The 25,076-nt window shown below is 43.8% G+C and overlaps 1 protein-coding gene across 1 annotated transcript in view; it reads left to right on the top strand.

Annotated features, from left to right (window-relative positions):
• Positions 1 to 1,046: 1,046 nt before the first annotated feature.
• The window catches only part of LOC142291430 (malate synthase-like), a 60,405-nt gene continuing 36,375 nt past the window's right edge, over positions 1,047 to 25,076 (top strand). The window contains exons 1-5 of the mRNA XM_075335952.1: positions 1,047 to 1,088; positions 2,045 to 2,173; positions 9,584 to 9,802; positions 20,066 to 20,156; positions 20,257 to 20,333. Coding sequence (XP_075192067.1) covers positions 2,048 to 2,173; positions 9,584 to 9,802; positions 20,066 to 20,156; positions 20,257 to 20,333 — 513 coding nt within the window. The 5' untranslated portion in view covers positions 1,047 to 1,088; positions 2,045 to 2,047. The remainder of the gene's footprint in view (positions 1,089 to 2,044; positions 2,174 to 9,583; positions 9,803 to 20,065; positions 20,157 to 20,256; positions 20,334 to 25,076) is intronic.

Here is a 25,076-nt window from a genome sequence, read left to right on the forward strand (position 1 = left end):
ATATAAACTGCATGTTCACTGCTCCCTCCTCCCACCTCTCAGTACTGGCATCATTGATAGTAAATCTGAACTGAATTTACACAGCTGTCCCCATCCATGCTCCCTCCCACCTCTCAGAGAGATAGTGAATGTACTTAGAGGTGGGAGCAGTGAATATACAGTTTGTATTTACATATGGTTGACTATTTGCTACATCACACTGAATTCCATGGAGGTAAAAAAAAAAATAGCAAGGTAACGTACAGCTATGAAAGTTAAGCCCCTGTCACATTTAACGACTTACCAGCGATTCTGAAAACGCTGTGACCTGATAAGGATCGCTGGTAAGTGGTTGGGAGGTCACTGGTGAGATGTCACACGGTCAGATCTTACCAACGACGCAGTAACGATCAACGACCTGTATAACGATCTCGATGGGTGTTGGAACTGTGTTAGGAGGTCGTTGGTTGGTGTCAAACACAGCGATGTGTCCTGCCCAGCAGGACATCGCCTTTGAAGAAAATTGTCCCAACCATTCAGCAACGACTAGCGATCTCACAGCAGGGACCTGATCGCTGGTAGGTGTCCCGTTAGCGATCTCGTTGTGTGTGACAGGGCCCTTTACTAATCCTGAAAGGTCTCCTTAAGCCCTATTTAATGATAACATTAGTGTTCTACTACAAAATCACCTGACAGATTCCCTTTAAAGCTGCTAGCGCTCTTTTAACTTTAATTCCTACCATCACACCCAGTGGTATTTGCAATTTGAATTTGGAACACAAAGTTTATGTCACTGCTTTCATTGTAGACTGAACCTGATACCACATGGAAGCCAACCCCTATAATAATGTTAAGTGTCTGGCACAACTTGTTCCAGATAAAATGAAACATTGCATACCAGCACATTAGATTGCCATAGTATTTATACACTTATCCACTGTGCTCGTGTATTAAGACTGTTTTTGTCCACATTTTTGCTAATCCAGTAGAAGTCACAGATCAAAGTCTGAGGACATTACTGTTAAATATTGATAGGAAGCGTTTATGCTCCATGGTCTCATTCTTCAGATTTGTGGAATCGCACCAGACACTCTACAGTCACTTCCTAAGTGAGTATATACCTGACAATGACTTTATAACCTGTACATTATATCTCCACTGATAGCAGCACAGACTATACACCTTGCATGAACAGGAGTCACAGCTTTTATCTTACAGAACCCAAATTCTTGCTAGATTTACCAAAGAAACCATTATCAATACGGAGCCTAGTTTTGTGCCAAACTTGGTAATTGTGTCCCCTAATTAGTGCTCTCAATACTTGAATAATGCCACCACTCATAAATAAGCCTCATTTAGTAAAAAAAAAAACATGCCTTTTATTAGTAGCACTGCACAGATGGACACAATAATGTCACTGCATCACATCATCATCTGGTATGAAGGGGCCACCCAGTAAATAGATTAATTCTCCACCATAGTGTTCAACTGTATCCATAATCTTGGGACAGTTCAACATAGCTTTTACTAAATGAAACACTGGGATAGTGTACTGTACTACACCACTGCTAAAGGCTTACACATCTGTTGTCATTAATGTCATTAATGCTTTCACACTGCATTTTGTCCCCAGCTCAGTGCTCCTATCAGGACTTACGTCCAAACCCCTTGCAAATTGGGATTCGAACGTATGTGCTGACAGGGCCATTGACTATAATGATGCAGACCAAGTCACTGTGTGCTCTGTCGTGTACCATTTTGTGTGTATACACTTACTGGAGGCGGACATGTAGTAGACTGAATCTGGCTGTCCGCTTCCAGAGGACGTATACGCCTGAAAATGGAACACGACAGCTCACGGTGACTCCGTCTGCATCATTATAGTCAATTGCACCATCGGTGAATATGTCCAAATCCCGTTTTGTGAGGGGACGTAAGCCCCGACAGGATCACTAAAGCACCCTTAGGCCAATGTAACCGCATGTGGGTACTTAGGAGGGGTGCAAACTCTAAATTCCAATGTGGAAACTTGCTGTAAACCAAAGCTATACAAACTGTTTTCTAGGAAATGGACAACGTGGAACTCGGAGACCCTCCATTTGGCCTGGAAAAAGAGTTTAATACACTGCTGACTCCTGATGCCGTTCGTTTTGTAGCTCAGCTTACTTGTATGTTCAATAATGATGTTGACAAGGTGAGTGATTTTGAGTGTTATTACCACATGTAATATATAATATGTGATACAGACCACATGTGCATGTCCTGTACCTGTATTTCAATATGTAAAGTATTTATACAAAAAATGTTAGGTTAAGGTTTGTGATTGCACAGAACTGTTTATAATACACATCTCGCCTTCTGCAGGTCCTGGTTTTTTTTTTAATCTTTCTTGAGAAGTTGAGTTTGAAGAACTCTGTTCCTCTTAAAAATGAGGAACTACAGTAGCTGAGATGTGTATACTATCCATTGTCTTAAGTGTTTTGTTGCTTTCTTCCCTGATGACTTTGGTCTGGCAGCCCATTTGAAAAGGTTCTTTTTTCCTGAACACTACTGATGATTACTATTTGGCTCTGTTCTCTTATCCTATTGATATTTCTATTGTTATTTACTCCTGATGCTATACCTGGTACCTCTAGTACTGTTCCTTTTTCTTAATCCTAGCTATTCTGGGCTACATTCCTTCCTCAACCTCTGATTACTACTGCTGGGACCTATAGTGCTACTCCTAACTATGCTCTAGGTGTGCAATTAATTTTCCTGATGGGCCACATGAGTGATTGACTGTTGCAGAGAGTCAAACCAACACGTTGAAATTAATTCAGTTCAATATTCACATATTATGTTATATTAATATTATTGCTTGTTATTGAGCACATCAAAACTATATAATTTACTATTTTTTATAAAATGTATAAAAAGAAGCAACTCATACTGTTCCACCTACTTAGCCCTTGTACTATGATCAACAGATCTAAACTGTATGATGTACCCACAGTTCCTCACACAGTATAATGGACCCCACAGCCAATCACCCATACACACTATGATGCCCTCCCAGTCCCCCCAAAACTATGATATTAGACACAGTATGATGGCCTTTACAATGTATAATTGCCCACACAGTAGGATCCCCTCACCACAGTACAATTGCTGACAGTCCACTAATACAGTATAATGGCTCCCACAGCCCTCAAAAGGTATGATCCCACATACAGAACGATGGCACCCTCACATTGTGATGCACCAACAAATTATGATGGCCACCACAGATCCCAAACAATATGATGGCCTCTCAGAGTCTCCAGTCTCTACAGTCCCCCTCGTAGTATGATTTCCCCCAATCCTCAAACACAGAATGATGATCCACCACAGTGATCCCCCACAGCCTGCCAACACAATATGATGGCTCCAACATCACTTCAAACAGTCGCCCACGCAATATGATTCCTCCCACCACAGTATGATCTCTGACAGCACCCCCGAAACAGTATGATCCCCCCAACCCCTAAACACAGCATGATGACCCCCACATGATTATCTCCTACAGCGCCCAAACACAGAATGATGATCTTCACAATCCTGAACCACAGAATAATGACCCCCACAGCTCCGAACAAAATATGATCACACCAACACATTATGACAGCCCCAACAACTTCCCAACTTAGTATTTTGATCCACACAGCCCACCCACAATGTATGACCCACCCACAGTCTCCCAACACAGAATGATTTGTGCATATCTGAAAGATACGATTACTGGCAAGATGAAGGCCAGTGTCTGTCATCATCATTGTAGTGATTTGCTCTAAGAGTGTTCCCATTGGAGTCCTGTTTGTCAGTGATTCTGACAGAAACCCTGACATAGTGCTCAACAGAGATCACGGTATGAGTGAGAACCTACCCTAAAGGCCGCTTTACACGCTGCGACATCGCTAGCATCGGCTAGCGATGTCACGTGCGATAGCACCCGCCCCCTTCGTACGGCCGATATGTGGTGATCGCTGCCGTAGCGAACATTATCGCTATGGCAGCGTCACACGCACATACCTGCTTTGCGACGTCGCTGTGACCGGCGAACCGCTTCCTTTATAAGGGGACGGTTCGTTCAGCGTCACAGCGATGTCACAGCAGCATCACTGAACTGCCGCCCAATAGAAAAGGAGGGGAGGAGATGAGCGGCCGGAACATGCCGTCCACCTCCTATCTTCCTCCTTTTACGGTGGACGCAGGTAAGGAGATGTTTGTCGTTCCAGCAGCGTCACACATAGCGATGTGTGCTGCCGCAGGAACGACAAACAACATTGTTACTGCAGCAGCAACGATAATTGGGAATAGGGGGGTGTGACGACCTGGGCCCTGAACGTCTTGGGGCACACGTCTGGCAGCGGGATCAAGACACACACAAGCACTTTGTCACTTAAAGAATCTCGGTGATTTATTCACATCCTCATAAACCACGCAGTGTAATGGGCCACAGCCACTTTCCCGCAGGACAATGTCTCACTGTCTGTTTAAACTGCTGATTGTTCATACAGTTCATTCTCTGGCATCACCCAGTAAAGTCCACCTTTGTGGGGTGTTACCTGCCAGTAGGTTTGCAGGCTGTCAGTCTGCCTCCATCCAGTCCAGGGAGACTCTCACACTGGGCTCAACATCCCGGCCCTTGTACACGTTCCAATTCCTCACAGCCTCAGTGGATTCTGCAGCTCCCTGACATTTCAGAGCCCTCACTAGCTCTGTATGCACAGGATCTCCTGCACATGTGCTCCAACCAAGATGGCTCCCACCAGCACACAGAGATCATGTGACAAACGACAGCTCCATTAAATCCCATGAGACACACCTACGTATGGGAGGTATGTGGATGGTCAGTCCCGCCCATCACTTCTGACCATCCCATGAACCCAGCCCTGAATGTGTACAACAATCCTCATGGAACTACAAGTCCCAGAGAAACATTCCAGGTTCAGATCACAGAGGATTTCCCCCTCTGTGACACATACCGGCCATCTACCACATTGCATCCTTACATATCCCCCTCCCTCTGTTCCAACTTGTAGGGTGGAACACTCGACAACCTACAGTGACCCTGAGACAGGGCATTAGGGAAACCATACCCTACCAGTCGAATGGGCCCTCTACGAAAACTTTGAGTTTCTGCTCCTGACCGACCATCTGCCACTGTCAACAAACCCTCCTCAGTGAACCCTCTTCTCAGACACGTCCGCCGGTCCGACATATCGTTCCATAACTGTCTCCAACGGTCAGTGTGGTAGTGAGACACCCCATCAGTCAAAACTACCGTGCGGCCTGACTCTGCGCTAACCAGTCCACTAGAGGGGCTCTTGTCCAGGTACCTCACAACCGAGCCGACATGAGATCTCCCACAACTAGACCCTGCACACTCTCTGTTTGCCAATCTACTATGGCCTCTTCTCTCATGACGTCTTAGGTCACCTTTCCATCTCCGCCTTTTCCCACCACCACTTTTGGCCATGGACCAGTCACTCCCTCCGTCTTTTCTTTTAGATTTTGTCTTAGAGGGCTTGGACCCTTCAGAGTCGGTGCCATAGCCTGATTTATACGTAGGTCTTCTATGACCTAGGCTCCTTTCCCTACAGGACCTACGTTCCTTGCCAGTGAAGGCAACACGTTCATCAGGTGGACCACACTTCTTCTCTGGGCCCTGGCCCGAAAGCGGTCGTGACCTCAAACTCACTTGACAAAGTTTCTCTGCAATCTTCTGTCTTTCAAGATCCATTTGCTTTAGTTCTTCCAGGTATCCCAGGCGGTATTCTAGGAGAACTCGTACATTTTCAACACACTCCTTTGTTCCCGCCATGACACATGGAACCATACCAACTTCACAGGGTAACCTGGCTTTATGATAAACCTTAAGTCTTACTCTCGTCACACCGGATGTATCAACCATCTCCTGCATGACTCTTCCATTTCTGCCAATCAGTTTCTTGACAAGTTCTTTGGGCACTTGTGTGACCTCTTCCACAAAGTCCAACAGCCTTCGAGCTGTTTTCACTGCTTCTTCAGTTTTCCCATAGATTTGGAATGTTCCACTGTGTTCTTCTAATTCAACAGCTGTAATACCTGGAACCTTCCTAGCTTGCTGAATGTTACTTTTCAGCGCTCTTAATGCGAGCCCAATTAATGATTTCTTTACCACCACAACTTCCTGAAATTCTGCAGTGAGCTGCTTCATACACTCCAAGCGCCTGGTGTCTTCTTCCATCTGTGCCGAGATGAGCCATTTCGTGCGAAGACACTGCAGGTGCATGTCACTCAGGATAGCCACTCGCTTCTTTGTGACATTACTGGCAGAGCACACCACCAACTGACAAGTCTCTGGGGCAAAGTACACTTCACAGGCCCCTACAGCCTTCTTAAACGTCTCATGCATCGACTTATGGGCACAGGCTTTTCTTAGGTCTTCGGGCACATCTACCATGCACGGCTCCACCTCTTGAGTTACACACTCTTCCGGTTCAGCTCCAGCCTCAGAGCCTTTGGGTTTGCTATTGTTCTTAACCAAGACCATCTCTATGTCTTCCATCTTGGTCTTACCAGGCAGGTCACTCAGGCTATCAGTTCCTGATAAGACCTCTGGTCCAGACTTCACCTCATCAGAGACTCTTTTCACTTTTGCAGCACCAGCTGTCTCTTGGGTCTTCACTGCGTTACCTTCAACTTCCTTGCGGGTCTCTGCAGTGTCACCTTCAGTCCTCTTTTTTTTCTGCAAGGGTGTCACACCCTTCAGCGTGGTACTCTGTTCCTCTTAGACCTTTGGCCCCGTTTTCACCCTTCATCACCCCAACACTGGGTAATTTACCGGTCTGCTCACCATGACCTCTATGGATTTGTACTTCACCAACTTTCTCCAGGATTCCTTGTCCTGTATTACCCTCTAGGACTTCACCTCCTACAGTGCTCTCGTCCGACAGACCTTCTGCTTCATGCTTGGAATCTATAGGAGACACCACCATTACTGCTTTGGTTGGCTCATTTTTTGACATTTCACCCTGCTGATGTCTGTCGTTACAATGTGTCAGTTCAGTTTCTGATACCTCTTTCTTGTGTAGGACATCGCTGTCTGACTCTACCTTAGCAGTTGCTACTGGCAACGTGTTTTCCTCGACCAGGTACTTCACTTTCTCTGCACCCTCAGACGGTATACCTTGCACGAGCTTTTGGCGCTTATTACGTCTCCGGCGTCTGGAGGAGGTTTTACCCTTCTCAATTGTCTGTACCTCACTGCACTCTCTTGTCCTTTTATAAGAGTCAGTGTCCATTCTGGAGTCATCGTCACTCCCCCTGGTGTCCTGGGCTATCATGTCCCCACTTAACCAGATTTCTACCTCCCTTTCTGGAGCTACCCCGTTTTTAACGGTCACACTATTGGTTATTCCCTTAGCCCTTATGTCACTAAGTTGGGTCCGTCCATTTTCTTTGGTCACCCCTAACTTAGGACAGTCAAGTTTAGGAGGTGCTATCTCCTCCTTACCACACAACTCCACAACCAGGACCCCGTTTCACCTCCCAATGTGTTAGGGTTTCCTTTGGGCTGTTCTGGCTCTTACACAAGCAACCGGATACGTCCCCCTGCTTCCACAAGTGCACAAATAATTTAGAGTCCCAACCTATAATAATTGGGTGCAGTAAATCTGAGACTACACCAACCTCATGAGAACCACTGTCCCAGGCTGTCTTAATGACCACGCTGGATACCGGGTATTCTGTCTCATTATTGTGGGTGCAGCCGACGTGGATCTTCCTTCCAGGAATCAAGTTGACATCAGAGGTGGCCCTCACCAGGGTCACCAAGCTCCTTGACTCTACGACTCCTGTTACAGATTCCCCATCCACTTCCACGGAACACAGACGTGGCTTCTCGTCGGATGGGTGGTCTATACTGAAAACCGGACACTTGTGGCATGAACACTGTTGTCCCTGGCTACAGTCCATCTGCGCCACTTCACCCTTGGATTTGGGATGCTCTGCACCATTTTGGGGGACCACCGCTTTCTGGGACTCCTCCCCCTTTTGAGCATCCACCACTTTATGGGACTTCATCCCCTTATGGGCAACCACCCCTTTATGGGACTCCATCCCCTTATGGGCAACCACCCCTTTATGGGACTCCACCCCCTTAAGGGCAACCACCCCTTTATGGGACTCCACCCCCTTATGGGCAACCACCCCTTTATGGGCTTTCTGTGGCTTCCTTGCAGTGTCTTTAAATCCCAGTTCACACCGTTCCCCTTTATCTCCCTGGGTACCCTGTGCCCGTACTGGCCCCAGAAGGGAACTCACAAACTGGTCCACTGCTGCCACATCTCTGCGCACTGACAGCTCCTGCTGTCCACACACAAGGAACTGGTACAGCTCCTCCATAACGTCCAGGCTTGCGGCTCCACTCATGGTCGCTCAGCTTTCCCGGAACTTCGTGGACCCGCCGATCCACCGCAAGCTGCTTGAGTGCGCCGTCAGTTTTCGTGGACCCGCCGATCCACCGCAAACCGCTTCAAATTTTTTTTTTTTTTCGTGGACCCGCCGATCCACAGCAAGCAGTCCGTATCCACAAGAATATGTCCTAGGCCGTTGCCCTTAGCAACCAGGCTGCGTTGCCCCTAGCAACCAGGCTGTGTTGCCCCTAGCAACCAGGCCATATGCCCGCATTCTCCACCATAATGTGACGACCTGGGCCCTGAACGTCTTGGGGCACACGTCTGGCAGCGGGATCAAGACACACACAAGCACTTTGTCACTTAAAGAATCTCGGTGATTTATTCACATCCTCATAAACCACGCAGTGTAATGGGCCACAGCCACTTTCCCGCAGGACAATGTCTCACTGTCTGTTTAAACTGCTGATTGTTCATACAGTTCATTCTCTGGCATCACCCAGTAAAGTCCACCTTTGTGGGGTGTTACCTGCCAGTAGGTTTGCAGGCTGCCAGTCTGCCTCCATCCAGTCCAGGGAGACTCTCACACTGGGCTCAACATCCCGGCCCTTGTACACGTTCCAATTCCTCACAGCCTCAGTGGATTCTGCAGCTCCCTGACATTTCAGAGCCCTCACTAGCTCTGTATGCACAGGATCTCCTGCACATGTGCTCCAACCAAGATGGCTCCCACCAGCACACAGAGATCATGTGACAAACGACAGCTCCATTAAATCCCATGAGACACACCTACGTATGGGAGGTATGTGGATGGTCAGTCCCGCCCATCACTTCTGACCATCCCATGAACCCAGCCCTGAATGTGTACAACAATCCTCATGGAACTACAAGTCCCAGAGAAACATTCCAGGTTCAGATCACAGAGGATTTCCCCCTCTGTGACACATACCGGCCATCTACCACATTGCATCCTTACAGGGGGCATGTCACCGATGAGCGATTTTGAATGTTTTTGCGACGATTCAAAATCGCTCATAGGTGTAACACGCAACGACATCGCTAAAGCGGCCGAATGTGCATCACAAATTCCGTGGCCCCAACGAGATCGCTTTAGTGATATCGTAGCGTGTAAAGCCACCCTTAGTCCACTTATAATGATTGTAATGTTTCTGATATGTTTACAGATTTTATGGAATCGAACAGCACGAAAAGTTGAGCTTGACTTAAAGGATAGTTATCCTGACTTTTCAATGGACACTTTGCATATTAGAAATGACACAAGCTGGAGAGTAGCAGCTGTTCCCCGCAGACTTCAGAACAGACACGTGGATATTGGAGATACTGCACCCTACCAAACAGAGCGTTTCCATAGAGCATTGATGTCCACAGCTCAAGGAATACAGGTATAAAGGGGCTGAAGACCCCATCTTAATGTATACATAAAGGACTGGGTTTGGGTTCTGGAAGACTTAACTCCTGAAATTCCTAGTGAATCTTCTTACCTGTACGGTATAAATATAAACTGTACATCCTATCCATATGAGATGAGACCAGACAGATTGGAACAAAAGTTTGTGATTGAGTTTATTGCTAGGTCACATGTGCACTAATAATGTAATGGTCCATTTAGACAAGATGATAATGTGAACGAGCATTTATAGGAACACTTGTTCCTGATTATCTGCCAACCAACAAAAATAAAATCTACAATATTTGCAACCTGTCGACTTCCTGTGTAAACTGAGAGAGTGTTGCCGATACTAGGTACTATATGGAGGAAAACCAATCATATTAAAGGGGTACTTCTAAAAATACAATAAATGCATATGTGTTGCCCAGGGTTATGGGGTACTCGGTCCCGGGCGATGTATAACTGTGAGATGTCACTGTGATGGCCATTGCCCCGTTCCGTGCCCTGGGTGCTTTTTGAAAAAGGGAATATTTACAGAGGATTGTTGAATAACGTTTATATGTGATGCCACTTGCGTTTTTGTGGCTATAGGGATGGAGCCGCCGCTGCACAGTTTTCACTACTGTGGCTGGTGTTAGTGGCAGCCTGTATGTTAGGCTCTCCGCAAGCAGGGCCAGGCCCCAGAGGATATGTGTTGCAGGTGGGTGTTGAAAGAAGGTAGGCCACAACGGGACTTTGGTGTAACTGGTTATTTTTACTCACTGCAAGCTGGTAACTGGTCACCCGAGACTGGCTGGTCTTAACCGCAGGTCCCCTTAGTCCCAGTGCCGGTTTAGTGACCTGGTGGCTTCTTTCTCCTGCACCTGTCTTTGTTTGGTCTGTCCCCGTGGCGTAGAGCGGCTGGGGGTCCTCTCCTGGTTGTCTTCTTCAGCAGTCCGTATGATGGTAGCGTGAACCCTGTGGGGTTGGAGTCTCTGGTCCTGTGCCGGGTTCTCCCTTTGCTGCTGAGTCACGAACTTCAAGGTCAGTGAGGTCCTTGATGGTCCCCTCACTTTGCAGATTTTATCAGGTCTGCCTGGAGCCTTTGCCTGACCTAGGATTCTGTACCCCGTTGGTGCGTAGTTCCGGGAGTACTCCACCGGCAACTAACCGCCTGGACCCTCAGGTCACTGTTCACTCCGGTTAGTTCATCTGCTCACTTTCACAGACTCTTCTCTCACTTCCACCATTACTGTGTGTCTCCTCACACTGACTGTCCACTGTCTTCCCCTCCCACCTGGTTGTCTAGTGGATTGGAGTGGCTCCACCTCTGGGCGGCCATCCATTGGTCCGACTCTAGCCTTGTACCATTCTATGGGGGAGGATTGGGGAAAACAGGGATTTTCTGGAGTGTTTGTGTGTTACCGGCACTGGTTGTCTGGGTCCCTAGGGGGTAGGCCCTGCATCCTGGTGGGGATGCAGTACCTTGTAGCTCCATGATGGCGCTACACCTATTGTAGGAATTTATGCTCTCAGGTAAGCATTAGGTATTGTTCACTCAGGCAATGAAGTTTGCTCCAAATGTGCAGTTTAATTGCTTTCATAAAACTCTTATGCCGGCGTCACACGGTACGATATATCGGGCGATATGTCGACGGGGTCACGTCGTAAGTGATGCACATCCGGCATCATTTGATATATCGTAGCGTTTGACAGCTACGAGCGACGGTGAAAGAGCAAAAATACTCATCTTATCGTTGCTCGTTGACACGTCGCTCATTTTCAAAAAGTCGTTTCTTCTTCTGTGCGCCGGTTGTTCATCGTTCCCGGGGCAGCACACATCGCTCCGTGTGACACCCCGGGAACGATGAACACAGCTTACCTGCGTTCCTCCGGTAATGCGGAAGGAAGAAGGTGGGCGGGATGTTTACGTCCCGCTCATCTCCGCCCCTCCGCTTCTATTGGCCGGCCGCTGTGTGACGTCGCTGTGACGCCAAATGTCCCACCCCCTTCAGGAAGTAGATGTTCGCCACCCACAGCGACGTCGTCCGGGAGGTAAGTGCGTGTGACGGGGGTTTAACGACTTTGTGCGACACGGGCAACTAATTGCCTGTGACGCACAAACGACGGGGGTGGGTCCGATCGCTCGTGCGATCGCACGATAGATCGTACCGTGTGACGCCGGCATTAGGGATTCAAAATCAAACGGCCTCATCTGGACACCAAGGTATAACAGCACATAAACAGTTCCTTCTGCAGGCACATGTATGTCAGTGCGGGCTCACCTGAACAAATTACAGTCCTCACCCTCTCAGCTTCTGACTGAGACCACCAACACCAGAGGTCTTTTCTTCCTCTCAGACACAGTAAGATGATATATACAGTCCGTTTTCGGAGCAAGCTTTACATAAAGAAGGAGTATGGTCCTACCAGTTTTTGTATCACCTTTAGTATGGTCTCCACTAGCTTCCATCACCAAACAGAAGTGAAGCACAACTCACATTTAACAGGCTGCAGCTTCTACACATCACTATGCAGCTCCAACACACTCCACTCTGCTCAACGTCCCCAGCAGACTGAGAAGCCCTCGTTCTTAGTCAAAGCTAGTGAGGTGCATCTAATCAAGACCTGCAGTGTTATGATTTAACCCTGTCCTAACTTGCTTTGCTACATACCAACCCCCTGTTAAAAACCAAGGGCAGGGCACCATCTGCCAACACTCAGCCTACAAGCCTATAGGGCTTTAAATTGACCAGACTGCGAAGCTCATGCTTGATGACACAAAGGTGACCTAGTATCCCCAAGATCCTACCCGTATTTTTGGGTACCAATTTCTGACTAGGCTGGCCAAGTTGGCTTTTGACTTTTGACTGACCAACAAGCAAGAAGTTTCAAGCAGGTTTCAGGGTTTTAGTAGGTTGCCATAATATATAGGGCTGCCTTTTCACTGGTCGGTGTATTTTATAGTTGACATCTCCAACCTTTTCTACCATCTCATAGAGCCCCTGCAATTTAATAAAAAACTTGCTCCCCACTGTGGGCACTAACCAAAGTACCCGATCCTCAGGCCTAAACTGTCTCATATGAGCCAACCAACCATACCTTCTGGATCTTCTCTCTTGAGCCTTGCGGAGGTGCTCTGTTTCCTGTCCCTTCATTTTGGTCCCTCAACACAACAAATTATTATGCCAGACCTATTGCTGAAAACGATTATGGACTCCTGGGAAACACCATTTAACACACTTACAGTCATATGAAAAAGTTTGGGCACCCCTATTAATGTTAACCTTTTTCTTTATAACAATTTGGGTTTTTGCAACAGCTATTTCAGTTTCATATATCTAATAACTGATGGACTAAGAGTAATATTTCTGGATTGAAATGAAGTTTATTCAACTAACAGAAAATGTGCAATCCGCAATATTTTGTAGATCCTCCTTTTGCAAAAATAACAACCTCTAGTCGCTTCCTGTAGCTTTTAATGAGTTCCTGGATCCTGGATGAAGGTATATTTGACCATTCCTGTTTACAAAACAATTCCAGTTCAGTTAAGTTTGATGGTCGCCGAGCATGGACAGCACGCTTTAAATCAACCACAGATTTTCAATAATATTTAGGTCTGGGGATTGGGATGGCCATTCCAGAACATTGTAATTGTTCCTCTGCATGAATGCTTGAGTAGATTTGGAGCGGTGTTTTGGATCATTGTCTTGCTGAAATATCCATCCCCTGCGTAACTTCAACTTCATCACTGATTCTTGCACATTATTGTCAAGAATCTGCTGATACTGAGTAGAATCCATGCGACCCTCAACTTTAACAAGATTCCCGGTGCCGGCATTGGCCACACAGCCCCAAAGCATGATGGAACCTCCACCAAATTTTACAGTGGGTAGAAAGTGCTTTTCTTGGACTGCCGTGTTTTTTTGCCTCCATGCATAACGCCTTTTTTGTATGACCAAACAACTCAATCTTTGTTTCATCAGTCCACAGGACCTTCTTCCAAAATGTAACTGGCTTGTCCAAATGTGCTTTTGCATACCTCAGGCGACTCTGTTTGTGGCGTGCTTGCAGAAATGGCTTCTTTCGCATCACTCTCCCATACAGCTTCTCCATGTGCAACGTGCGCTGTATTGTTGACCGATGCACATTGACACCATCTGCAGCAAGATGATGCTGCAGGTCTTTGGAGGTGGTCTTTTTCTGTGCCTTTCTGATATTTTTCTTGGCCTGCCACTTCTGGGCTTAAAAAGAACTGTACCTGTGTTCTTCCATTTCCTTACTATGTTCCTCACAGTGGAAACTGACAGTTCAAATCTCTGAGACAACTTTTTGTATCCTTCCCCTGAGCAACTGTTGAATATTCTTTGTTTTCAGATCATTTGAGAGTTGTTTTGAGGAGCCCATGATGCCACTCTTCATAGATTCTATTCTATTCTTCAAATAGGAGAACAACTTGCAAGTGGCCACCTTAAATACCTTTTCTCATGATTGGATACACCTGCCTATGAAGTTCAAAGCTCAATGAGGTTACAAAACCAATTTAGTGCTTCAGTAAGTCAGTAAAAAGTAGTTAGGAGTGTTCAAATCAAGAAATTGATAAGGGTGCCCATACTTTTGCCCCTGTCAAATTTTGTTTAAATGCGGATTGCACATTTTCTGTTAGTACAATAAACCTCATTTCAATCCAGAAATATTACTCAGTCCATCAGTTATTAGATATATGAAACTGAAATAGCTGTTGCAAAAACCCAAATTGTTATAAAGAAAAAGGTTAACATTAATAAGGGTGCCCAAACTTTTTCATATGACTGTACATTTTCCATAGTACCTTTAACTGCAAAGTTCCTGAACTGGGCAGTCCCAAAAAAGTTAGGGGACTCCTCCAGGTCAGAGATATTGGTTTCAGGGAATGCTTACTCATCCTCCTTTCTAGCCAGAACGAGGAAAGGAAATTCTTACCCTGTATGTTATTGTGCTATTGGCAACACATTCTCTATTTAGTTGGGTTGATGGGTTGCAAATATTGATGAATATTGATGATTTTCCTTCTGGCATAAACAATCAAATTGCCTGAAAAATGGGCATGTTGCTTATTCGCCGACTGATAATCAGGAAGAAGTGTTCCAATAAATGCTTGTTCGACAATTATCTGCTTGTCTAAATTGGCCATCACATTATTATCGCATGTTACACAGCAATTTACTCAATCACAAACTTGTGATAGAATTATGTTAGGATCTGACTTATCTTATCTCATATGGATAAAATGGAAAGTTTATACCTGTACATGATCCAGATCCCTGGAACTACAGGACAGTCCCAAAGGCTTCTGTCTGATTAATAGAGCCTGGATGGGCAATTGGACATCCTTGAGGGGAAATATGTGCAAATGGAGCAAATTTGAAAAATGGTGTTTCATTACCACAATTCAATAAATACAGTATGTATCAAAAATGAGTACACCCCTCACATTTTTGTAAATATTTTATTATATCTTTTCTTGGGACAACACTGAAGATTTGACACTTTGATACAATGTAAAGTAGTCAGTGTACAGCTTGTAACAGTGTAAATTTGGTGTGTCCTCTAAATAACTAATAGTTTAGGTCTGGAGATATGCTGGTCCAGTCAAGCACCTTTCCCCGCAGTTTCTTTAGCAAGGCAGTGATCATCTTGGAGTTGTGTTGGGGTCGTTATTTTGGAATACTGCCCTGTGGCCCAATTTCCGATGGAAGGGTATCATGCTCTGCTTCAGAATGTCACTGTACATGTTGGCAATGAACTGTGGCTCCCCACAGCCAGCAGCACTCATGCAGCCCCACTCTGACACTCTCACTATCATGCTTGACTGTAAGCAAGACACATTTGTGTTTGTATTCCTCATCTGATTGCCGCCACACACACTTGACCCCAACTGCACAAAATAAGTTTATCTTGGTCTTATCAGACCACATGTGTCCTGTAATCCATGTCCTTAGTCTGCTTGTCTTCAGAAAACTGTTTGTGAGCTTTCTTGTGCATCATTTTTAGAAAAGGCTTCCTTCTGGGACAACAGCCATGGAGACCAATTTGATGTAATATGCAGCATATGGTTCGAGCACTGACAGGCTGACACCCCACCCCTTTAACCTCTACAGCAATGCTGGCAGCAGTCATACATCTATTTGGAAAAGACCATCTCTGGATATAACCCTGAGCACGTGTACTCAACCTTTTTGGTCGACCATGACGAGGCCTGTTCTGAGTGGAACCTTTCTTGTTAAACCACTGTATGGTCTTGGCCATCATGCTGCAGCTCAATTTCAGGGTGTTGGCAATTTTCTTATATCCTTGGCCATCTTTGTGTAGAGCAACAATTATTTTTAGATCCTCAGAGAATTCTTTGCCATGAGATGTACACTACCGTTCAAACATTACGAGTCACTTCGATATTTCCTTATTTTTGAAAGAAAAGCATACTTTTTTCAATGAAGCTAACATTAAATTAAACAGAAATACACTCTATACATTGTTAATGTGGTAAATGACTATTCTAGCTGCAAACGTCTGGTTTTTAATGCAATAATTATACATAGGTGTATAGAGGCCCATTTCCAACAACCACCACTTCAGAGTTCTAATGGTACATTGTGTTTGCTAACTGTGTGAGAAGGCTAATGGATGTTTAGAAATTCCTTGAAAACCCTTGTGCAAGTATGTTAGCACAGCTGAAGACAGTTTTACTGATTAGAGAAGCTATACAACTGACCTTTCTTTGAGGTAGTTGAGAATCTGGAGCAATACATTTGTTGGTTCCATTTAACTCTCAAAATGGCCAGAAAAAGAGAGAACTTTCATGTGAAACTCGACAGTCTACTCTTCTTATAAATGAAGGATATTCCATGCGAGAAATTGCCAAGAAACTGAAGATTTCCTACAATGGTATGTACTACTCCCTTCAGAGGAGAGCACACAGGCTCTAACCAGAGTAGAAAGAGAAGTGTGAGGCCCCACTGCACAACTGAGCAACGAGACAAGTACATTAGAGTCTCTAGTTTGAGAAATCGATACGTCACAGGTCCTCAACTGGCAGCTTCATTAAATAGTACGTGCAAAACGCCAGTGTCAACGTCTCCAGTAAAGAGGCGACTCCGGGATGCTGGCCTTCAGGTCAGAGTGGCAAAGAAAAAGCTATATCTGAGACTGGCTAATAAAAGGAAAAGATTAATATGGGCTAAAGAACACAGACATTGGACAGAGGAAGATTGGAAAAAAGTATTATGGAGAGACGAATCAAAGTTTGATGTGTTTGGATCACACAGAACAACATTTGTGAGACACAGAACAACTGAAAAGATGCGGAAAGAGTGCCTGACGCCATCTGTCAAGCATGGTGGAGGTAATGTGATGGTCTGGGTTGTTTTGGTGCTTGAAGTGGAAGACTTTACAAGGTAAAAGGGATTTTGAATAAGGAAGGCTATCACTCCATTTTGCAACGCCATGCCATAGCCTGTGGACAGCGCTTGATTGGAGCCAATTTCATCCTACAACAGGACAGTGACCCAAAGCAGTTGGCATTCTATCTATAATGGAGTGGCCAGCCCAGTCACCAGATCTCAACCCTATTAAGCTGTTGTGGGAGCAGCTTGACCGTATGGTACGCAAAAATACCCATCAAGCGAATCCAACTTGTGTGAGGGGGTTCTGAAAGCATGGGGTGAAATATCTCCAGATTACCTCATCAAATTAACAGCTAGAATGCGAAAGGTCTGCAAAGCTGGAATTGCTGCAAAGGAGCATTCTGTGATGAAAGCAAAGTTTGAAGGAGAAAATTATTATTTCAAGTTAAAATCCTTATTTCTAACCTAATCAATGTCTGGACTATATTTTGTATTCATTATGCAACTTATTTGATAAATAAAAGTATGATTTTTTTCACGGAAAAGACAAAATTGTCTGGGTGACCCCAAACTTTTCAACGGTAGGCTATGTATAAGAGAGCGTGTGAGCGATAACACCAAATTAAACACATCTGCTCCTCACTCACACCTGAGACCGTGTAACATTAATGAGTCACCGGAAAGGGAAAATAGCTAGTTGGGCACAATTTATCCATTATCACTTAGGGGTGTGCTCACTTTTATTGGCAGCGGTTTAGACATTAATGGCTATGTATTGAGTTATTTAGAAGCCACCAAATTTACCGTTATACAAGCTGTACACTGACTACTTTATATTGTATCAAAGTGTCACATCTTCCGATTGTCTTGTATATTTAAATAATCAGGTTGGATTCAGGTATCACTTTTTCTCAAATGCAATAACAAAAACGGACTGACTTTCATCAGTGTGCTGGATCTAATTTTTATTAGTTTTTTTTTTATCTGTCAACAATTTTCCTCCTTTGAAAAAAAAAAATATTATATTTAGTTTTCCCAAACTTCTCTTTGCTTTGGTCAGTGAAAAACTGAGAGCACACGTATGCAGTACAGACATACAAAAAAATAAACATGTGAATGGGGCTTTAGTATTTACAGTTAGGTCCAGAAATATTTGGACAGTGACACAAGTTTTGTTATTTTAGCTGTTTACAAAAACATGTTCAGAAATACAATTATATATATAATATGGGCTGAAAGTGCACACTCCCAGCTGCAATATGAGAGTTTTCACATCCAAATCGGAAAAAGGGTTTAGAAATCATAGCTCTGTAATGCATAGCCTCCTCTTTCTCAAGGGACCAAAAGTAATTGGACAAGGGACTCTAAGGGCTGCAATTAACTCTGAAGGCGTCTCCCTCGTTAACCTGTAATCAATGAAGTAGTTAAAAGGTCTGGGGTTGATTACAGGTGTGTGGTTTTGCATTTGGAAGCTGTTGCTGTGACCAGACAACATGCGGTCTAAGGAACTCTCAATTGAGGTGAAGCGGAACATCCTGAGGCTGAAAAAAAAGAAAAAATCCATCAGAGAGATAGCAGACATGCTTGGAGTAGCAAAATCAACAGTCGGGTACATTCTGAGAAAAAAGGAATTGACTGGTGAGCTTGGGAACTCAAAAAGGCCTGGGCATCCACGGATGACAACAGTGGTGGATGATCGCCGCATACTTTCTTTGGTGAAGAAGAACCCGTTCACAACATCAACTGAAGTCCAGAACACTCTCAGTGAAGTAGGTGCATCTGTCTCTAAGTCAACAGTAAAGAGAAGACTCCATGAAAGTAAATACAAAGGGTTCACATCTAGATGCAAACCATTCATCAATTCCAAAAATAGACAGGCCAGAGTTAAATTTGCTGAAAAACACCTAATGAAGCCAGCTCAGTTCTGGAAAAGTATTCTATGGACAGATGAGACAAAGATCAACCTGTACCAGAATGATGGGAAGAAAAAAGTTTGGAGAAGAAAGGGAACGGCACATGATCCAAGGCACACCACATCCTCTGTAAAACATGGTGGAGGCAACGTGATGGCATGGGCATGCATGGCTTTCAATGGCACTGGGTCACTTGTGTTTATTGATGACATAACCACAGTCAAGAGTAGCTGGATGAATTCTGAAGTGTACCGGGATATACTTTCAGCCCAGATTCAGCCAAATGCCGCAAAGTTGATCGGACGGCGCTTCATAGTACAGATGGACAATGACCCCAAGCATACAGCCAAAGCTACCCAGGAGTTCATGAGTGCAAAGAAGTGGAACATTCTGCAATGGCCAAGTCAATCACCAGATCTTAACCCAATTGAGCATGCATTTCACTTGCTCAAATCCAGACTTAAGACGGAAAGACCCACAAACAAGCAAGACCTGAAGGCTGCGGCTGTAAAGGCCTGGCAAAGCATTAAGAAGGAGGAAACCCAGCGTTTGGTGATGTCCATGGGTTCGAGACTTAAGGCAGTGATTGCCTCCAAAGGATTCGCAACAAAATATTGAAAATAAAAATATTTTGTTTGGGTTTGGTTAATTTGTCCAATTACTTTTGACCTCCTAAAATGTGGAGTGTTTGTCAAGAAATGTGTACAATTCCTACAATTTCTATCAGATATTTTTGTTCAAACCTTCAAATTAAACGTTACAATCTGCACTTGAATTCTGTTGTAGAGGTTTCATTTCAAATCCAATGTGGTGGCATGCAGAGCCCAACTCGCGAAAATTGTGTCACTGTCCAAATATTTCTGGACCTAACTGTATATAGTATGATATATACAGTATGTTCATTCCAGTATCACTCACAATAGGTTTCTATTGTTATACGTTAGGCTAAATTACACTGTCGAGTAATTTTTAATCACTCAGGTTGATTTTGACGATGGAAACTGTCCGACATTTCACAATCAGATCAAAGGGATTTTTAATATCTATCAAGTCGTCCATGGCAAGATACCAGGTATTAAAGATGAAATGCATAATAAGTTGCTGCAATAAAATGAATTGGGATGATTGTGCAGTATTTTTTATATATACCATGTTTTTCTTATTATCTGCAGATTTACCTCCAATCTCTGAGGCCCCTGTATTAATGCTTAGACCAAGGGCATGGAATATGGTGGAGCATAATATGCTGGTAATATAGCTCAATCTTGGTTCATAATCTACTCTGACATGGTCTGGAGTAGATATTACTTATTCACCTGCTCTGTGGTGTTGCTGACTGTAATTCATAATCACTGTGAATGACATATACAATATATGTCTATATATATATATATATATATATATATATATATATATATATATATATATATATATATATATATATATTAGCTGTAATGAACCAACAGGTTTTATTTGTGTTTGGATTTTTATATACCATGTTATTTTCAGGAAAAAGACAAAAATAAATATACAGTGTAAAATTCTACTATAAAACTGACAGCAAGGAGGAAATATTTCAATAATGTACACTTTTAATACCTGTGAGGCTGTGACACATTATTGCAAATTTTTGGTATTTGGCTTGAACATATGCAGTACAATGTACAGCTGATCTGTTGTGTGCCTCCTGCACAGTATAATGTATAGCTGACCTGTTGTGTCCGTCCTGTACAGTATAATGTATAGCTGACCTGTTGTGTGTCTCCTGTACAGTATAATGTATAGCTGACCTGTTGTGTCCGTCCTGTACAGTATAATGTATAGCTGACCTGTTGTGTGTCTCCTGTACAGTATAATGTATAGCTGACCTGTTGTGTGCTTCCTGTACAGTATAGTGTATAGCTGACCTGTGGTGTGCTTCCTGTACAGTATAATGTATAGCTGACCTGTTATTTGCTTCCTGTACAGTATGCTGTATGACTGACCTGTTATTTGCCTCCTGTTCAGTATAATGTATAACTGACCTGTTGTGTGCCTCCTGCACAATATAATGTATAGCTGACCTGTTGTGTGCCTCCTGCACAATATAATGTATAGCTGACCTGTTGTGTCCGTCCTGTACAGTATAATGTATAGCTGACCTGTTGTGTCCGTCCTGTACAGTATAATGTATAGCTGACCTGTTGTATGCCTGCTGCACAGGATAATGTATAGCAGATCTGTTATGTCTCCTGCACAGTATAATGTATAGCTGACCTGTTGTGTGCATCCTGCACAGTATAATGTATAGCTGACCTGTTGTGTGCCTCCTGCACAGGATAATAGAAGAGTAAGTAATGGCATACAAGAATTCTGCATAACGATGATGTAAAAATAACACAATAATAATATAATACGCAGAATGGGGACTACAATAAAAGGACCAAATCGCTATTAGACTAGAAAAACCGCAAGGACAAGAGGCGATCAAATAGGTCCAAATATATTTTATTAATAAAGAGTACAAACAAGTGGAGGGGGTCATAAACCGGTATACATCACTGCAGCTAATATTTGCAACTAATGTGCTGAACAATATAAGATGTCAAAAATATATATATGTATATGTATAGTCAGGCATTACACTATGCATACAGTACAAAGAATTTTAGATTACTGGCATACTCACAGAAAGGACATATACATCCCTTAATGATATAAACAACTCAATTAACCTCAATGCACACAGGAGGATTAGAGTGTTATATATAGTGCAACAATGTAAGTGCCACATATAACGCTCGGACACTAGTCATGGACCACATTGTGAATCATAGACTTAGTCAAAGCGGGCATATCTTAGTCTATCCAAAAGTGCACTGAGGGTGAAGCATAAAGGATATAAAAATAGTCCACAGACCGGAGAACCAGATACATAAAGACAATTACTGCAAGGCAAAACAGGACCTACATATTACCTGAGGATATAGATAGCTGCAGTGGATTGCGCCCAATGCGCATTTCGGTATTAACCTTCGTCAGGGGGCGTGAACAAAAACAGAGGAAGTGAGGTTAAAATAGGCCACAGCTCACACCGATTGGGCAGAATCATGACGCACACGAGGCCGGCCGACCGAAAGTCCCGCCTCGCAGACGCGTCATGGATACACGGGCGCCGGGTAAATCCGGCGTCCAAGTAACCATAGAGACGCGGCTGGGAGCCGCGAGAAATCCAGGCAGGCCACGCATGCGTACACTGCAACAATCAGGTGAGAGGGAAAAATACAAGTGTTTAATGCACCTACAGGGCCGATTGGAAGGAGACCCTCCACATATGTAGAGCGGTACAGATTATTTAGGCAATTGAATAGTATATATATATAGTTACCTATTGACAATATTATAGGACATGGCATATAAAGGAATATAAATAGACAATTTATCGCACATAAAAGAAGCCAATAATTAATTTATACTCATTGTGGGAAGGATTGCTGTATAAAGGCCACAAATAGACTCATAATTATGACCATATAAACAAACGAGTGCCTCAGCCACAACCATCAAGAAAATTCCAGACAGAGTGGTAAAGGAACGTATTCATATCAATAGAGAGATAGTGTGGTCACATACAGCAACCCGCCACAGAATAATATTACAGCACTATCACCAATGTATACAAAGAACAATGCATATATAATTCGCCAAATCAAGAAGTATCCAATTGCGGTGAAGGTCATCCTTATGTGCATCCCAGAAGATAGTCTGTGGTATCCATTCTCCAATACCAGCAATGTATAGGTGCAAAGAACCAAGAGGAGAACAAAGGCCTAAAAATATAAAAATTCAATTAAAACCAAGAAAGTAAAAAAAGTAAAGCCCACACATTATAGGAAAGGGATAAAGCTCATGTGCTCATTAAGACCATGGGGCTGAACGGTATGCAGACGCCAGATCCATCGTGTCTCCAATTGTCCCAATCTCTGACTAACCCGTCCACCCCGTATGTCTATATCTAGCATATCAATTCCACGGATCATGAATTTCTTAGAATCCGATCCATGGAATAGTTTGAAATGCTTGGGAATCGTTTTAAGGGTAGTCACATCATTAATGTCTCGTGCGGCCTCTATTCCTAGAATGTGTTCACGAACACGGACCTTTAGTTGCCGAGTCGTGAGTCCAAAATAGATTTTTGGGCAAGGACAGAGACCGTAATATATCACACATTTGGACTGACAGGTAATTCTCTTCAGAATTTTAAAAACCTTAGTAGAAGAAGAATTACTGAATGTGTCAGTCAGTGATATATTCGGGCACGCAACACACTTACCACATGGAAAACTACCACTCCTAATTGATGTACTTTTCCAAAGAACTTGTGGGGGGTTGGCATCATGGAGACTACGGACAAAATAATCTTTAAGATTCTTGGCTCTGCGTACCGCAATTTGTGGTTCATGAGGTAAAATCTTAGCCAGGATTGGATCTGCTTGCAAAATAGGCCAAGATTTCATCAATGCTTGTCGGATGGCACTATGTTCAGAGCAGTAGTCCGTAATAAATCTGACTGATGTCTCACTTTTGTTGGATTTCGTGGAGTATAGCAAATCATTTCTAGCGGAATACTTCGCACGATGATAAGCATGCTTAATCATGCGTTTGCTGTATCCTCTCTCAACAAAACGCTTAGTCAGCTCAATTGCTTGTTTCTCAAAGTCTCTGTCATTTGAACACAACCTGCGTATACGCAGGAATTGTCCGACAGGTATGGATTTAATCATGTAAGGCGGATGGAAGGAGGCTGCATGGAGTAATGTATTGGTGGCTGTGGTTTTACGATATAAATCGGTCTGTAAAAAGTCCTCAGAGTCCCTATACACCAAAACATCAAGAAACGCCACAGAATCAGGAGAATGTTGGTGAGTAAGATGGATGTTGCGAGTGTTGGAGTTCATCTCTTGAATAAACAACAAAAGAAATTCATGATCCGTGGAATTGATATGCTAGATATAGACATACGGGGTGGACGGGTTAGTCAGAGATTGGGACAATTGGAGACAAAATGGATCTGGCGTCTGCATACCGTTCAGCCCCATGGTCTTAATGAGCACATGAGCTTTATCCCTTTCCTATAATGTGTGGGATTTACTTTTTTTACTTTCTTGGTTTTAATTGAATTTTTATATTTTTAGGCCTTTGTTCTCCTCTTGGTTCTTTGCACCTATACATTGCTGGTATTGGAGAATGGATACCACAGACTATCTTCTGGGATGCACATAAGGATGACCTTCACCGCAATTGGATACTTCTTGATTTGGCGAATTATATATGCATTGTTCTTTGTATACATTGGTGATAGTGCTGTAATATTATTCTGTGGCGGGTTGCTGTATGTGACCACACTATCTCTCTATTGATATGAATACGTTCCTTTACCACTCTGTCTGGAATTTTCTTGATGGTTGTGGCTGAGGCACTCGTTTGTTTATATGGTCATAATTATGAGTCTATTTGTGGCCTTTATACAGCAATCCTTCCCACAATGAGTATAAATTAATTAATGGCTTCTTTTATGTGCGATAAATTGTCTATTTATATTCCTTTATATGCCATGTCCTATAATATTGTCAATAGGTAACTATATATATATACTATTCAATTGCCTAAATACTCTGTACCGCTCTACATATGTGGAGGGTCTCCTTCCAATCGGCCCTGTAGGTGCATTAAACACTTGTATTTTTCCCTCTCACCTGATTGTTGCAGTGTACGCATGCGTGGCCTGCCTGGATTTCTCGCGGCTCCCAGCCGCGTCTCTATGGTTACTTGGACGCCGGATTTACCCGGTGCCCGTGTATCCATGACGCGTCTGCGAGGCGGGACTTCCGGTCGGCCGGCCTCGTGTGCGTCATGATTCTGCCCAATCGGTGTGAGCTGTGGCCTATTTTAACCTCACTTCCTCTGTTTTTGTTCACGCCCCCTGACGAAGGTTAATACCGAAATGCGCATT

This window comes from Anomaloglossus baeobatrachus, chromosome 1, assembly GCF_048569485.1.
Source record: "Anomaloglossus baeobatrachus isolate aAnoBae1 chromosome 1, aAnoBae1.hap1, whole genome shotgun sequence".
Lineage (NCBI taxonomy): Eukaryota > Metazoa > Chordata > Amphibia > Anura > Aromobatidae > Anomaloglossus > Anomaloglossus baeobatrachus.